The 15,201-nt window shown below is 56.5% G+C and overlaps 1 protein-coding gene across 1 annotated transcript in view; it reads left to right on the forward strand.

The window, feature by feature from the left end:
- Nucleotides 1–15,201, forward strand: part of INPP5D (inositol polyphosphate-5-phosphatase D) — a 140,073-nt gene that overhangs the window by 122,649 nt on the left and 2,223 nt on the right. Inside the window, exons 23-26 of the mRNA XM_062202517.1 lie at nucleotides 6,792–6,941; nucleotides 8,956–9,052; nucleotides 10,580–10,861; nucleotides 14,405–15,023. Coding sequence (XP_062058501.1) covers nucleotides 6,792–6,941; nucleotides 8,956–9,052; nucleotides 10,580–10,861; nucleotides 14,405–15,023 — 1,148 coding nt within the window. The remainder of the gene's footprint in view (nucleotides 1–6,791; nucleotides 6,942–8,955; nucleotides 9,053–10,579; nucleotides 10,862–14,404; nucleotides 15,024–15,201) is intronic.

The following is a 15,201-nucleotide window of genomic DNA, read 5'->3' on the forward strand; positions in this document are numbered from 1 at the left end:
TCTCTGCCCTTCTTGTTCTGCTTCCGGGGCATAACAGCAGCCGCAGTGCCTCTGTTAGCGGCAGTAACCAGAGTCTGAAAAAATCGAAGTTGCTGGTCAAACTGCGGATTCAAACCCGGAAACAGGCAGTCAGCGGGCTGTGCTGTTTGGCGACAGGTTCTGTGCTTTCCTTACGGGGTGAGTGCGTGTGTTGAGTCAAGTTTAGAACAGTGCAGACGTATGGCTGGTCATGAGTCACACTGAAAACTGAAGGTCGCCTCCTTGAAGACCGAAGCACGCCTGGTACCAGCCAACAGACCTGCTGATTGGTGAGGAAGGTCTCATTGATTAGGGAGGCACGCGTCATTTCCACATGGGATGAGATCCTTACACGGGGACAGGAGAACAATGGGGCCGTGACTCTCTCCTCCCACAGTGACCCACAAGCAGATAGCTCACTCCTTATGGTACAGCAGAGATCTGTGGGAAGGTCTGGTGACGCTGGAAGCAGCTACAGGGTGGCCTCACAGCAGGGACAGTGTTCGACTTACTTAGGCGTCGGCGGTCACCAGTTCTGCCCATGCCTTCCACCTCTGAGCCTTTCCCACGTCCCAGTCCACACCTGGTACCCTACAGGCATTGTTGGATTCAATCCTGCCAAGACCTTACAAACCAAGGTTCTATTCTCCCAGTCCAGAGATGAGCACATGGAGCTTCAGAGAGGTCGGGGGGCTTACCCAAGTCACACGGCAGTAGTTGGCTGAGCCCTAGTCTGGGCCATCACACGGCAGTAGTTGGCTGAGCCCTAGTCTGAGCGATTACACGACAGTAGTTGGCTGAGCCCTAGTTTGATCCCAGGTCTGCCTGCCCCGCTGTGCTGCTTGCTCCCCACAGCTGCAGAGCTGCAGGCCCCGCCCTCCTGGGCCAGTCTCTAAAACACCTGCTCACACACAAAGGAGCTCTTTCTTCTGCCCTGCAGTGGCCACCCTTGGCATGAAGACCGTCTTCTCCCAGCCCCCTGGATTTGGAATGAAATGTGGTATAGTTCTGAGTGTGGCTGGGGGTGATGGACACATCTTCCCGGTGATCTCTGATCAGCATTGCCCAGCTTCCGGACTTCGGGGGGCTGTGGAGTCCTGCGGCTCCACCCACTAAGCCGCCAGAGACACCACGGCTCTTAGTTAACATCTTCAGCCCGTTCATGGCTCTGGCCCAGTGCCAGGTTCACCACTGAACTTGGCTGGAGCAGAGGGCGAGAGAGAGAGAGAGAGAGAGGCAGGCTGGAGACAAGAGACAGACCAAGAAGTTCTTAACAAGCCAGGCCAAGAATAATAGGGAGCCACCAAAGATTTGAGCAAGACAGCAACATGATCAGATTTGCATCTTAGAAACTGATGTTTGCAGCAATCAAACTTAGAAACAAGGGAGCCAGGGTGGAAGGAGTGACAGTAAAAAGGGAGAGGAGGGGCTAAAATTGAGAGGTGTTACAGGGGGAGACTGGCCATGGGGATTGGAGGGTGGGGGGCTGTGGGTAAGGATGAAGCCGCACTGGGGTTCGCACAGCTGGGTTAACAGCGTCCCCATTTCCGACACTGGACCAGTCCCAGTGCCACTGGCAAAGGAGACAGAGAAGGCACAGCTGGGGAGGTCAGGAGGAAAGCACAAGGCGTGGTGTGGGGACCACATCACAAGAGGCCATGGTTACAGTAGCAGATGTGGCAAGGGGACAGCAAAATACAGACGGAGCAGTGTCCCTTAGACAGAGGGGCTCGGGGGGAGCAGTGGCTGTGGAGGGCAGCGGTGAGCACAGACTCCAGCCGTCAGGGAGCAGGTTGGGTGGGGAGGCGGAGACCGTGAGCCTGGTCCAAGAGAGGGCCTGGTGTTAAGGCACCTGTTTGGGACGACGAGACCTGAACGTGCTTGAATTCTGAGAGGCTGCCGACACATGGGTTAACTGCACGGGGAGCTGCCCTCGGCCAGCACGCCGCGGGGACCTGTCACTCTCCTCACAGGGGAGGATGGGGAAGGCAGCTTGGAGGCCCGAGCGATTTGCCCCAGGTTGTGCAGCTACGGAAAGACTTGAGGAAGGCAACTGCTCGAACTTGGACTTGAACCCCAGGCAGCCCAGCTGCAGACCCTAGAGCCTTGGTCTCCTCCCAAATGCAGCACTGGCCAGAGGGTCCCTCAGAGCCTGAGGCGTGTGCTGGCCCTGTCGGGGTCCCCTCGTCCACAGTGATGGGGCGGGGAGCCCTGTGGGTGATGGAACGTGAGAAGCTTTGGTGGCAGGAAACAGGCAGGACCTGGGGCAGAAGCTGCTGTTTTCCTGTACAAATGCTGTCCACCCACCCCTTTGTTTCCTGGTCCTACAAACAGCATCTCGTAGTGACAAGAGGAGGCAAAGCCGACCCCACAGCGAGGCCTGGCACAAAGACCGTTCCTCCTAAGTTCTTGCTTCCATCCTGGCGTGCAGGCAGATTCAGGTCCCCTGCTCAGGGGCCGGTGCATGGCCCGTTTTCCTCCCCTGCTTGTGGGCTGCACGTTGTCCTTGTTCCTGATATATGATCTGCATGGCCTACAAAATATGCCTTGGCTTCGCTATATCCTCATTTTTTAAAAAAAAAGAGGTTTGTTTGTTTGTTTGTTTGTTTGAAAGGCAGAATTACAGAGAGAGGAGAAGGGAGACAAGAGATTGATTCCATCTGTTGGTTCACTCCTCAAATGGTCACAATGGCTGGACCTGGTTCAGACCAAACCCAGAAGCCAGGGACCCCATCCGGGTCTCCCACATGCGTGGCAGAGACTTAAGCACGTGGGTCATTTTCCGCTGCTTTCCCAGGCACATCAGCTGGAAGCTGGATCAGAAGTGGAGCCACTGGGAAGGACCTGAATTGTCACCCAGGTGGGATGCTGGCACCACAGGCGGCAGCTCAATCCATTCTGCCACAGTGCCAGCCCCTGCATCATTTTTAAAAGTGTTCCCTTGGGGCCAGCACTGTGGCATAGTGGGTAAAGCCACCGCCTGTCATGCCAGCATCCCATATGGGTGCTGGTTCGAGTCCCAGCTGCTCCACTTCCAATCCAGCTCTCTTCTATGACCTGGGAAAGCAGTAGAAGATGGCCCAAGTGCTTGGGCCCCTGCACCCATGTGGGAGACCTGGAAGAAGCTCCTGGCTCCTGGCTTTACATCACCTCAGCTCCAGCCATTGTAGCCATTTGGGGAGTGAACCAGTGGATGGAAGACCTCTCTCTTTCTCTTTCTCTCTCTCTCTCTGCTTCTGCCTTTCAAATAAATAAATAAGTCTTTAAAAAAGAAAAAAGTGTTCCGTTAACACTTACCACTACTGTGGTTTTGCCAGATATTCTTGTGGTGCGGTCAAGAATGCCCAGATAAACCTCTTTGTGGACTTTTTCTTCCCCATCAACATTTTTTTTGAGATGTATTTATTTGAAAGACAGAATTACAGAGAAGCAGAGGCAGAGAGAGAGGTCGGTCTTATGTCTGCTGGTTTACTCCCCAGATGACCACAACAGTTAGAGCTGGGCCGAGCCAAAGCCAGGAGCCAGGAGCTTCTTCCGGGTCTCCCATACAGGTCCAGGGCCCCAAGGACTTGGGCCATCTTCCACTGCTTTTCCAGGCCACAGCAGAGAGCTGGATCGGAAGAGGAGCATCTGGGACTTGAACCGGTGCCTATGTGGGATGCTGACACTGCAGGTGGCAGCTTTACCCACTATGCCACAGCACAGGCCCCATCAGCATCATTTTTATTCTTTTTTTTTTTTTTTATTTGACAGGTAGAGTTAGAGAGAGAGAGAGAGAGAGAGTCTTCCTTCTGTTGGTTCACTCCCAAATGGCCACTACAGCCGGCACTGCGCCAATCCAAAGCCAGGAGCCAGGTGCTTCTCCTGGTCTCCCATGGGGTGCAGGGCCCAAGCACTTGGGCCATCCTCTACTGCCTTTCCAGGCCACAGCAGAGAGCTGGACTGGAAGAGGAGCAACCAGGACAGAACCCAGCACCCATATAGGGTGCCGGTGCCACAGGCGGAGGACTAACCTAGTGAGCCATAGCGCTGACCCCCATTTTCATTCTGGATCCTCTCCAAGGTCAGGTTCCCACGTTTGCAGGGTCAGAGGGCATCAACACGAGGGTACTTCAGAAGCTCTGAGGGACAGGTGTTAGCCTAGTGGTTGGTAAGCTGGTTGAGATGCCCATGTCCCATGTTGCAGTACCTAAGTGTGATGCCCGGCTCCAGCTCACAACTCCAGATCCTGCTAATGCCAAGCCTGCGACTCAAGGACTTGGATTTTCTGAGCTCCTGACCTTGGCCTGGCCCAGCCCCAGTTATGGGCTGGAGAATGAACCAGCAGATAGGAGCTCTTCTCTCTGTGTTTTTTAATTTGCGGGCTGATGGAATTAAAAGGCAAGGTGCAGGCCGGCGCTGCGGCTCACTAGGCTAATCCTCCGCCTGTGTTGCCAGCACACCAGGTTCTAGTCCCGGTCGGGGCGCCGGATTCTGTCCCGGTTGCTCCTCTTCCAGGCCAGCTCTCTGCTGTGGCCCGGGGGTGCAGTGGAGGGTGGCCCAAGTCCTTGGGCCTTGTACCCACATGGGAGACCAGGAGAAGCACCTGGCTCCTGCCATCGGATCAGGGTGATGCGCCGGCCGCAGCACACCAGCTGTGGTGGCCATTGGAGGGTGAACCAATGGCAAAAGGAAGACCTTTCTCTCTGTCTCTCTCTCTCTCACTGTCCACTCTCCCTGTCAAAAAAAAAAAAAAAAAAGGAAAAATTTAAAAAAAAAAAAAGGCAAGGTGCATTTGCCGCAAACTTTTGAAGACCCCTCATATGCTTGGGATTCGTGGCCATTGTCAAACTGATAGCTGGGGAGGCTGTCTCTGTAGATCTTGCCACATCCAAAGATATGGGGGTTCCCACATCCTTGCTGGAACTTTGTGCTAACTTTGTGCCTTTTAAGAGTACTTCACTGGGGCCGGTGCTGTGGCGCAGCAGGTAAAGCTGCCACTTGCAGTGCTGGCATCCCATATTGGTGCTGGTTCGAGTCCCAGCTGCTCCACTTCCGATCCAGCTCTCTGCTATGGCCTGGGAAAGTAGTAGATTATGGCCCAAGTGCTTGGGCCCCTGCACCTGCATAGGAGACCCAGAGGAAGCTCCTGGCTCCTGGCTTCAGATTGTCACAGCCCCAGCCATTGCAGCCAATTGGGGAGTGAACCAGCAAATGGAAGACCTCTCTCTCTCTCTCTCTCTCTCTCTCTCTCTCTCTCTCTGCCTTTCCTTCTCTCTCTGTATAACTCTGACTTTCAAATAAATAAATAAATCTTTTAAACAAAAGTACTTCGCTGCTTCATTAACTCGCATTTTTCTTTTTTTCTTTTTTCTTTTTTTTTTTTTTTTTTTTTTTTTGACAGGCAGAGTGGACAGTGAGAGAGAGACAGAGAGAAAGGTTTTCCTTTTTGCCGTTGGTTCACCCTCCAATGGCTGCCGCGATAGGCGCGCTGCGGCCAGCGCACCGCGCTGATCCGATGGCAGGAGCCAGGTGCTTCTCCTGGTCTCCCATGGGGTGCAGGGCCCAAGCACTTGGGCCATCCTCCACTGCACTCCCTGGCCACAGCAGAGAGCTGGCCTGGAAGAGGAGCAACCGGGACAGGATCGGTGCCCCGACCAGGACTAGAACCTGGTGTGCCAGCACCGCAAGGCGGAGGATTAGCCTAGTGAGCCGCGGCGCCGGACAAACTCGCATTTTTCTGGCTAAGAAGGCAGAACCATTTCCCATTTATTAAATCAGCCGCTGCCATTCTTTCTGTGCGAAGCATCTGTCGGGACGTATCTGCCTGTCTGTCTGCGAGGATTCCACTTCGAGGAGTCCCCGGGGTTCAGCTGTGTCACCTCATTGTCTGTGACTCTGGCTGCAGGTGCCACTCCCTGTCAGTTTCCTTTTATGTTAGTTTTTTCCTTTGTGCAGAAGTTTGAAACTTGTACAGCCTCCAACCTGCCAGTCTAACTTGTCAATGCTTGCATTGCTACAGACCTTGGGAAGTCATCATCCTTTGAGCAAGCTGGTTAGCATTTACTCCTAGCTTTCTGAAGTTTCCTCTGAAATGTGATTTCCACCCCCATTTTTGTCTTTTCTCATGTGGGCTAATCAGGTGGAGGTTGTACTGCTGTGAGCTTGGAAACACGTGCCCCATATTGCTCCACATTGTTCCTAGGGGTGGTTTTGTGTTGTTGTTGTTCATTTTGGTTTGCTTTGGTTTAAGATTTATTTCATTTATTTGAAAGGCAGAGTGATGGAGACAGAGGGAGAGATGGAGAAAGAAACAGAAAACTTCCATCCACAGGTTCACTCCCCAAATGGCTTCAATGCCAGGAACCTGGACTTCTGGGTCTCACATGTGGATGGCAGGGGCCCAGGTGCTTGGGCCATCTTCCACTGCTTTCCCAGGCACGTTGGCAGGGGTCCAAAGTGGAGCGGCCAAGACTCAAACTGGTGCTCTGATATGGGATGCCAGTGTCACAGGTGGTGGCTTAACCCTCTGTGCTGCAACGCTGGCCCCCTGTGGGGTTTAAAAAAAGATTTATTTATTTGAAAGGCAGAGTTATGGGTGAGGGAGAGAGAGAGAGAGAGAGAGAGAGGAGAGAGAGCGAGAAAGCTGGTTCACTGGCCAAATGGCCTCAATGCCGGAGCTGGGTCCATCCAGAGCCAGGTGCTGGGAGCCTTTTCCAGGTCGCCCGTGCTGGTGCAGAGCCACAAGCCTTTGGGCCGTCCTGACGTGGCTCCTGTCTCTCCTGTCCCCTCAGGTGAGGGCTGCATCGCTCTCCGGCTGGAGGCCACCGAGACGCCGCTGGCCACCCACACGCCGCTCACGCACCACGGGGAGATGACCGGCCACTTCCACGGGGAGATCAAGCTGCAGACGGCTCAGGGCAAGAAGCGGGAGAAGCTGTACGGTAAGCGGGGCCGCGTGAGCCGGGCGTGACCCGCAGAGCTGCCGCGCGTCCTCCGCCGGGCCTGGCGTGGTGCAGGGATGGCTCTTTCCACGGAGCCCCAGCACCCAGCAGCTGTGGCCGGCCCCTCCTGGCGCATCAGGGGACATCCGTTAGGGCCCAGAGCTTTTGAGGGCCCCCAAGGCCTCCGCTCTAGCCTCTTAGCATCTCCGGGCCTTGTCACCCCAGATAGCGCCGCTGCCACGAACCAGATAGGGACCAGCACTGTCGTCACCACCGAGGAAAGCCGTGGCCACGGCTGAGGTAGAGAATTTCCCTGCTCTGCTCCTCCCTGGCCACGTTCATCCCCGCTGCCAGAAGCCCCACCGTCATCCTCCTATGTCTCTCTGGCCTGTCCCTACTCCGGTGCCAGCCACCCCCAGTGTGGCCAGGTCCTCTGGTCCCCTGTCCCCAGTGAGTGCCATCACTGTCCCCGACTCCCCTTTCTGACAGTCGCTCCGCTCAGCTGCTCCGATGCTGGCTGTTGGGAGGGTGGCCAGGTGGCTCTCAGCACCCACCTTTGGTGACACGGACTCCTTACGGGTGACTCTGACACCCCCCACCCTTGACTAGCAGCCTTAGGAGTCATCCCCTCCCCACCCCGTCCCCAAGGAGATCCTGCTGATGCATCTCTAAGATCAAAACCACCGTCACTCTGTTGTGAGAATGCGGAGATGTGGCCAGAGTGACCGCACAAGGATGTGTCTGAATTCCAATCTGTCATTTAAAAAAATGTTTGTTTATCTGAAGTACAGAGAGAGAGAGAGATTTCTTCCATCTGCTGGTTCACTCCCCAAATGGCTGCAATGGCCGGGGCTGGGCCAGGCTGAAGCCAGGAGCCTGGAACTCCACTCAGCTCTCCCACATGGGTGGCAGGGGCCCAAGCCCTCGGGCCTTCATCCACTGCCTTCCCATTGGCAGGGAGCTGGATCGGAAGCGGAGCAGCCAGGCCGCCTCCCGTCCTCTGATGTGGGATGCCAGCATCACAGGCGACAGCTTAGCTTGCTGTACCACAATGCCAGCCCTTGAATTGTCATTTTCTCCTAATCATACCAAAATTTTGAAACTTGGGACCTGAAGTCATTACATTTATACTTCCCAATAGTATCAGTCGGGTGAAAACTTCCCAAGTTGAAACACCAAGGTTCGGCAGGAGCAGAGCTGCGCACGGCTTAGGGGTTGAGTCTTTCTTCCCTTTCCCCCGGGCGGCAGGTAGCTTTTCCCCCGTTTCCCAAGCCCCCTTCCCTTTGATGCCTACGCAGAAGCACCCAGGTAACAGTACCTACGATGAGTCCGGCTTGAACGTGAACTTGAGGATGTGTGAACGGAGCGTCTCCTAAATGTCATCTCATGTGCCTGTCTCTCGTTGCCTGCGAGCCAACGATTGTCCTTACTGGCACCTTGGGAAACTGAGGCAGCACAGTGTGTGATGGGCTGAGGGTCACCTCCCTGGGAAGGGGCGAGTGTAAGCCCACCCGGTGCTGAGCCGTGACTCGTAGATGGGATGTTTCCCTGCCTGCCACAGGGAAATGGTGCCATCCCCGCTTGTCCAAACCCCCGGTGCTGCCTGCTGTGCACGTGGCGCCCCCTGCTGGCCACAGAACCTGGTCAGGGTGATGGCAGACACGCCTGTCTGCAACCACAGAGCCCAGCAGGTTGGCTTTGAGTAACAAGTGCTCTGCTGTGTTTGTCCTATTCTAAGCTGACAAGAAATGTCTGCTCGTTTTGCCCCTTGCTGAGGTCAACAAGTTGGAAAAGTCACATGACACAGCAATTCTGGGTCACTCGTGCCAATTCTCCTCGCTCTGGAGCCATGGTGGCCATAACCAGTCCATCCCTGCACTCATAGGAGGCCTCAGAATCTTGCTTAACCCACCTGCCCAGGTGGCCGTCACTCCCTGCCCTCCTTCCTCCCGAAAATGGAAGCTGTTTTGCCTCACCTGCTCTCCCGTGCTCTTTCCTGGCCCTTGTCTTCCAGACTTTGTGAAGACAGAGCGGGATGACGCCAGCGGGCTGAAGTCCCTGAAGAGCCTCACCAGCCACGACCCCATGAAGCAGTGGGAGCCAGCCAGCAGGTAGGGCGTGGGGGCCGGGGCTCGTCACAGACCAGCTCAGCTCTGCAGACCCTAGCCTGCGAGAGGGCCGAGGACGGAGGAAGCCGGGGTCCCCAGGCCAGGGGGGAGCTCTCTGCCCTCACTTCCAACCGTGGCTCCCGTCGTGGGGCCGTCGGGGTGACCCTGGTGGAGCTGGGGAGGCTTCTGTGTTGAGCCGTTCCGCTCAGCTCCGCCAGTGCTTGTGGAGCACCTGCTGCGTGTCAGGTTCTGGAGAAACCAGGGGAAGTCAGGGGCAGAGCCTGACCTGGGAGCTCACTGCAGCCCAGGAAGAAGCGACTGCAGAGGTCACCGCCGGGTCTCCTGGGAGCAAGGGGGCACCAGCAGCCCTGGCGTCTGTGCTCAGCAAACCCCATCCTGTCACCAAAGGCAGAGCTCATGGGCGCAGTGCATGCATGTTGCTCTTGGCAGGGATTGACTTGGGAATAATCCAGACGTTCAAGTCAGCGTTGCGAGGGGACAGCAGGGTTGCCTCAGCTCACCTGTGGGGCCTCGAGTGCCAGAATCAAGCCAGTGAGCATCCGGGTCTTTGCGAACTCACCTGCCGATGGGGCAGAGTTGTGCCAGGAGTGGACATAGCTGTTCCTCTGTTCCCTGCAGTCCCCACACTGCTTGTCCCTCCAGCCCTCACCCTTCACACCCTCTGTGCACACAGGAATGCCCGTTGCTAGCCCATTCCTTGGTCTACATCCAGCTGTGATGGTCAGAGCCATGGGCAGCCTCCTTCTGTCAGTATCCCATCAACAAGTGCATCCTAGCTCTAACGCACCTCTTGGCTCCAGAATCAGGACCGGTGTTGGTCCCCTGGGTCTCCTATCTGAGGGTTTGCTTCAGTGTCATTTCCTCACGGTCAGCCACCATACAAAATATTCAGTGGAAAGTTCCAGAAACAGACAAGTCTTATGTTTCCAGTAACTTTTTGCTATGGCATTTGTCATCATTGTTCCATTTTCTTGTTATCTATTGTCTCTAAACTCTTCCTAGGCCTCGTTTATAAATTAAGCCTCATCATAGATATGAGGATATACAAAAACTCATAGTATACGAGCATGCTTCAAAAAGTTCGTGAAAAACATATATTATGAAAAAAACTACGCATGGGTTTTGAAATTTTTTTGCACCAAAATAAACTTAGCTCTTAATTCCATTTTTCCATGAACTTTTTAAAGTCCCTTGTCTAGAGGGTGTTGTCCTATCACAGGTTCAAAAATCCCCTGGGGGATCGTGGAACCCCTTGTGGGGGGAACCAGTGTACCATGGCCCTGCCACTGGGCCTGTTTGTCCATCCCCCAAAAACGGAGCCCGCTTCTGCCTCATTCAGGACCACACTCCCTCCTCCTGGCCCAGGCCTGGCACTCAGTACCTGTTGTGTTGTGTAACTGAATGAGAACTGAAGAGATCCTGGGGCCACCAGAGGGCGCTGTCCTCGGGCTGGCGCTGACCCCAGGAAGGGCAGGGAGCCCTGAGATGTGACTCTACGTCTTCCCGCAGGGCTCCTCCATGCAGTGGCTCCAACATCACCGAAATCATCAACCCCAACTACATGGGGATGGGGCCCTTTGGGCAGCCAGTACCCCTGCCCGGGAAGCAGACGCTGTCCCCTGACCAGCAACTCACAGCCTGGAGCTATGACCAGCCGCCCAAGGACTCCTCACTGGGGCCCGGCAGGGGTGAGAGCCCTCCGACACCTCCCTCCCAGCCACCCCTGTCGCCAAAGAAGTTCTCATCGTCAGCGGCAAACCGGGGTCCCTGTCTCAGGACGCAGGAGTCAAGGTGAGCGTCTCTTCCTCTGCTCTCCCCTCCCTGCCCACAGTAGGTCCCTGCTTCTCCCCGGGGACGGCAGCCTTGGGAGGGCAGGGGCTTGTGTCCGCTTCACGGTTACGTCCCCAGGCCCGGAACACAGTCGGCACTCGAGACCTGTTTGTGGGCCTCCCTTCTCCTAACCTACTGGTACAACTGGATTTTAGAAAAGGAGGGCAGATGGTGTTCACACAGGGGCAAAAACACCAGTTAAGACGCCCGTGGCCTGGGGCCAGCATTGTGGCACAGTGGGTTAAGCCGCCACCTGCAACACCAGCATCCCATATGAGCACCGGGGCTGCTCTGCCTCTAATCCAGATCCCTGCTAATGCTCCTGGGAAAGTAGTGGAGGATGGCCCAAGTGCTTGAGCCCCTGGCATCCTCATGGGAGACCCGGATGGAATTTCAGGCCCCTGGCTTTGGCCTGGGCCAGCCCTGGTCGTTTGTGGCCATTTGAAGAGTGAACCAGAGGATGGGAGACCTGTCTCTGTCTCTCCCTCTCTCTAAAAACTCTGCCTTTCAAGTAAAATAAAATAAACATTAAAAAAAAAAAGAAAAATAAGAGTAAACACATTGTAACAAAACAACAAATACACGTGTGTCCCTGATCAGAGTGACCCCAGTGATGACTCCAGTCATTGGGTTCCTGCCACCCAGGGAGACCTGGATTGAGTTCCTGGCTCCTGGCTAAGGCTCCGGCTGGGGGCCACTGCAGGCACTGGGGAGTGAACCGGCAGATGGAAGCTCTCTCTTGCTCACTCTCTGGTTTTCTGGTTCTCTCTGTTTCTCTGCCTCTCAAGTGAAAAAATATAAATAAAGGGGCTAGAAAATTGTAGACAGTGCCAAGAAAAGCAGCCTCCTATGAGAACTATATTTGTTCAGAATGTATTTCCAGAACCGTGAACTCCCAGGCGTTTCTCACTCCCTGGAGGCCCCGTGGAACAGGGTTGGGTATTTCCATGCAGAAGCTCCTCCCAAACCCAGTCCCCACTCTGCTCTCAATCACAAGAAGGAAAAGGCCCCATGTGCAACCTTCTGTCCGTCCCTAATTGTTGGGGACAGTGACAGTCAGGAGCAAGTGGGAATAGGAACGCAAAAGGCAGGTGGCAGCCAGCCTGGGGAGGGAGAGGGCCTTGGCCACAAAGCCCTGGGGAGGCCCACGCAGTCTGAGAAGGATGCTCTGAGTCTGGAACTGGTGCAGGCCGAGGTCAGAGCCAGGAGCAGACCTGACTGGGCCTGGCCACCGAGGAATGACGTCAGTGCTTCCCAAGGCTGCCAGTGCCCTTCACACACACTGCCCAGAACAAACCGTGCTGGCCACTGAGCTGGACAGGTCCCTGACACGTTCCGGTCTCCCCAGAGTGACAAGGACATGGCAGGTGCGGCTCCATAGAGGTCAAACCTTGTCTTCCCCCAAGCCTGCCTTGTTTCTTCCTCCTGGGAGAGGGTGGCCTCAGGGTGCTGCCTGCCGCCTTGCCGTCAGGAGCCTGCGGCGGGAGCCGGCATCACCCACAGCGCAGCCTCCATGGGCTCCTCCACCTGCGCACGCCCAGCCTGGCCAGCGTCTCCTCTGAGGGGAGGAGCAGCCAGTAGTTTTGTCCTTAAGCTCCTCCTATAAAGAATGGACAGATGAGAGGTGGTGAGGGAGGGGATGGGGGTGGTGGCAGGAGGGGACAAGGGAGGAGGAAGCCTGGGCACCGATGTGTCTACTGCACCTCTGGTTTCCAGGATTTGTGGAGGATGCTTTGGACTCTGTCCCTTCCCTGAGAAACTTGGGGGTGGGACAGACCACGGCAGAGGGACTGTGCACAAGCACCCTTACATCCAGGGCTCTCCTCCCAGCCACGGTCCTGATTCCCCCGGGGGTGCCCCTCTTCCAGCCCCGAGAGGGGCCGGCCACCGTCAGCTTCTGCTGCACTGCTCCTTCCCCTCTCCTTCCCAGGAGGTAACAAGCCTGTGTCAAGTCCCAGGCACGCCCTGAGGCTGGCCTCCCCGCCACCCCCGACATGGCGTCTCATGGCACCTGCTCAAGGATGACAGCCGCCTCCCTCCCTCCGCGGGCCCACGTCTGCTCCCCAAAAGTCGATCGGAGCTTGGCTGTGGAGCTGAGCAGTCAGTGCCAGGTGCCTTGGGGTGCCCGGGGACCCCACTGTCTTCACGACAGGTTCCTTCTCTGCGGATCGCTGCCCTGGATGGATTATGCCACTGGGCAGAAAACGCATAAAACATGCTCGCATGCCTTGTTCTCAGTGCCCCCCAGGAACCACCTCCACCAGAGGCCCAGGACGGCAAAGCAGAGGCCACGCCGCCCGCTCTGGGTCACAGCGTGGCTCTCCGTCTCTGGCCTGTTTTCTTGTCTTTGCCCAACACTGGCCTCTGTCCAGACTCCCTCTGATTGTCACCACCACTGGGAGCTGGGAAAGGCAGGAAACCACTCTCCCAGGAGCTCTCCCAAGAAGGAACTTGGCCTTGCAGGAGAGAGCTCTGTGCTGATTGGTCCCCCGAGCACAGATTTGGTTCTCTGGCTCCTGGCTGTCCCTGGGCCACGTCTCACGCATCATCGGTGCTTGGTAGATGGTGCAGCCTGAGCTGAGACCCTCAGCTACCATGAACGGTCAGAGGGGAGCAGGTCAGATGGCCAGCGAGGCTTCCCTCCCACGAGGCTCTGAGTGGAAGTGCTGAAGACGGGGCCCTAGGGGAAGCCGGGAAAGGGGGTTTGGTGGTAGCAGGGGCTGGGGGCATGGAGCACAGGCCTCTGATGAGGAGGGGGTGGTGTGAGGGTGCTGTGTGCGTCCACTCTTCCCTTTCTCTTCTAAAACCTCCAGCGAAGTTGCCCTTCCTCACTGATCCTCTGCTGGGAACCGTTCTTACGGTGGAAAACGTCCCCAGCCTGACCGGGATTGCCTGTGAGGACCACACGTGAATAACAGAAGCGGCTCCTCTTCTTTTGTCTTTCTAAACATGTTTATTTATTTGTTTTCATTTTATTTGAAAGGCAGACAGGAGAGAGGCAAAAGCAGAGATACAGAGCGAGCAAGCTTCCATCTGCTGGTTCACCCCCCACCCCATCCTCACCACCACCCCCCTCTGTCCCCAAGGCTTGCAACAACCAGCGCTGGGCCAAGCAAAGGCAAGAGACCAAAACTCTGTCCAAGTGGGTGGCAGGGACCCAAGCCCTTGAGCCGTCACCTGCCACCTCCCAGGGTGTGCAAGAGCAGGAACTGGCTCAGAAGGGGAGGAGCCGGGACTCGACCCTGTCACTCCGATATGAGATGCAGGTGCTGCAAACAGCCTCCTGACCGCTGCACCGAACACTGCCCCTCCTCTTGATTTCTTTTTATTGAGGTGAAATCTGCATGACATAAAAGCAACCACTTCAAAACGAACAGTGAGGTGGCATTCAGTGCGTCCACCGTGTCGTGCAGCCAGCACCTCTGTCTTGTTCCAACCCCGGAACAGAAGCCAGCCCCCTGAAGCATTCTGTCCGCTCACGTGTCCACTTTCTCCCAACCCCAGGCCTGGCGATCTGGGGAAGAGCACAGCCGAAGTGTCCCCGCACGAGGACCTGCAGCCGACCAAGCCGGAGATGTTCGAGAACCCGCTGTACGGCTCCGTGAGCTCCTTCCCTAAGCCGGCTCCCAGGAAAGAGCAGGAGTCCCCCAAGCCGCTGCGCAAGGAGCCCCCGGCCTGCCCAGACCCGGCGCTCCTGTCGCCCAGCATTGTGCTCACCAAAGCCCAGGAAGCCGAGGGCAGCAAGGGCCCCGGCAAGCAGGCCCCCATGCCCTTCCTCAGCCCGGCGCCCCGGCTACGCTCTTTCACCTGCTCCTCCTCCGCCGCCGAGGGCAGGCCGGCCAGTGGGGACAAGAGCCAGGGGAAGCCCAAGGCCCCCGCCAGCTCCCAGGCCCCAGTGCCAGCCAAGAGGCCCATCAAGCCTTCCAGGTCGGAGATGGGCCAGCAGCCCGCAGCCACGCCGATACCACCCACCCCGTCCCCGAGGCCACCCCTGCCCGTCAAGAGCCCAGCAGTCCTGCACCTGCAGCACTCCAAGGGCCGCGACTACCGCGAGAACACGGAGCTCCCCCACCACGGCAAGCACCGGCCAGAGGAGGCGCCGCTCGGCAGGACTGCCATGCAGGTGGGTGTGGGCGTGTGTGCACACTGCGTTCATGGGTGTGCTCACGTGTGCGCTGACATCATCCTGGAGCCGCTCCACGAGGAAGCCTTGGAATCAGCATTTGTTTTTGGATTTTTAAATATTTTTATTTGAAAGGTAGAGAGAGATAGGGGGGAAAAAATCTACCGCCAATGGTTCA

The sequence above is a fragment of the Lepus europaeus genome, chromosome 1 (genome assembly GCF_033115175.1).
Source record: "Lepus europaeus isolate LE1 chromosome 1, mLepTim1.pri, whole genome shotgun sequence".
In the NCBI taxonomy this organism is placed as follows: Eukaryota; Metazoa; Chordata; class Mammalia; order Lagomorpha; family Leporidae; genus Lepus; species Lepus europaeus.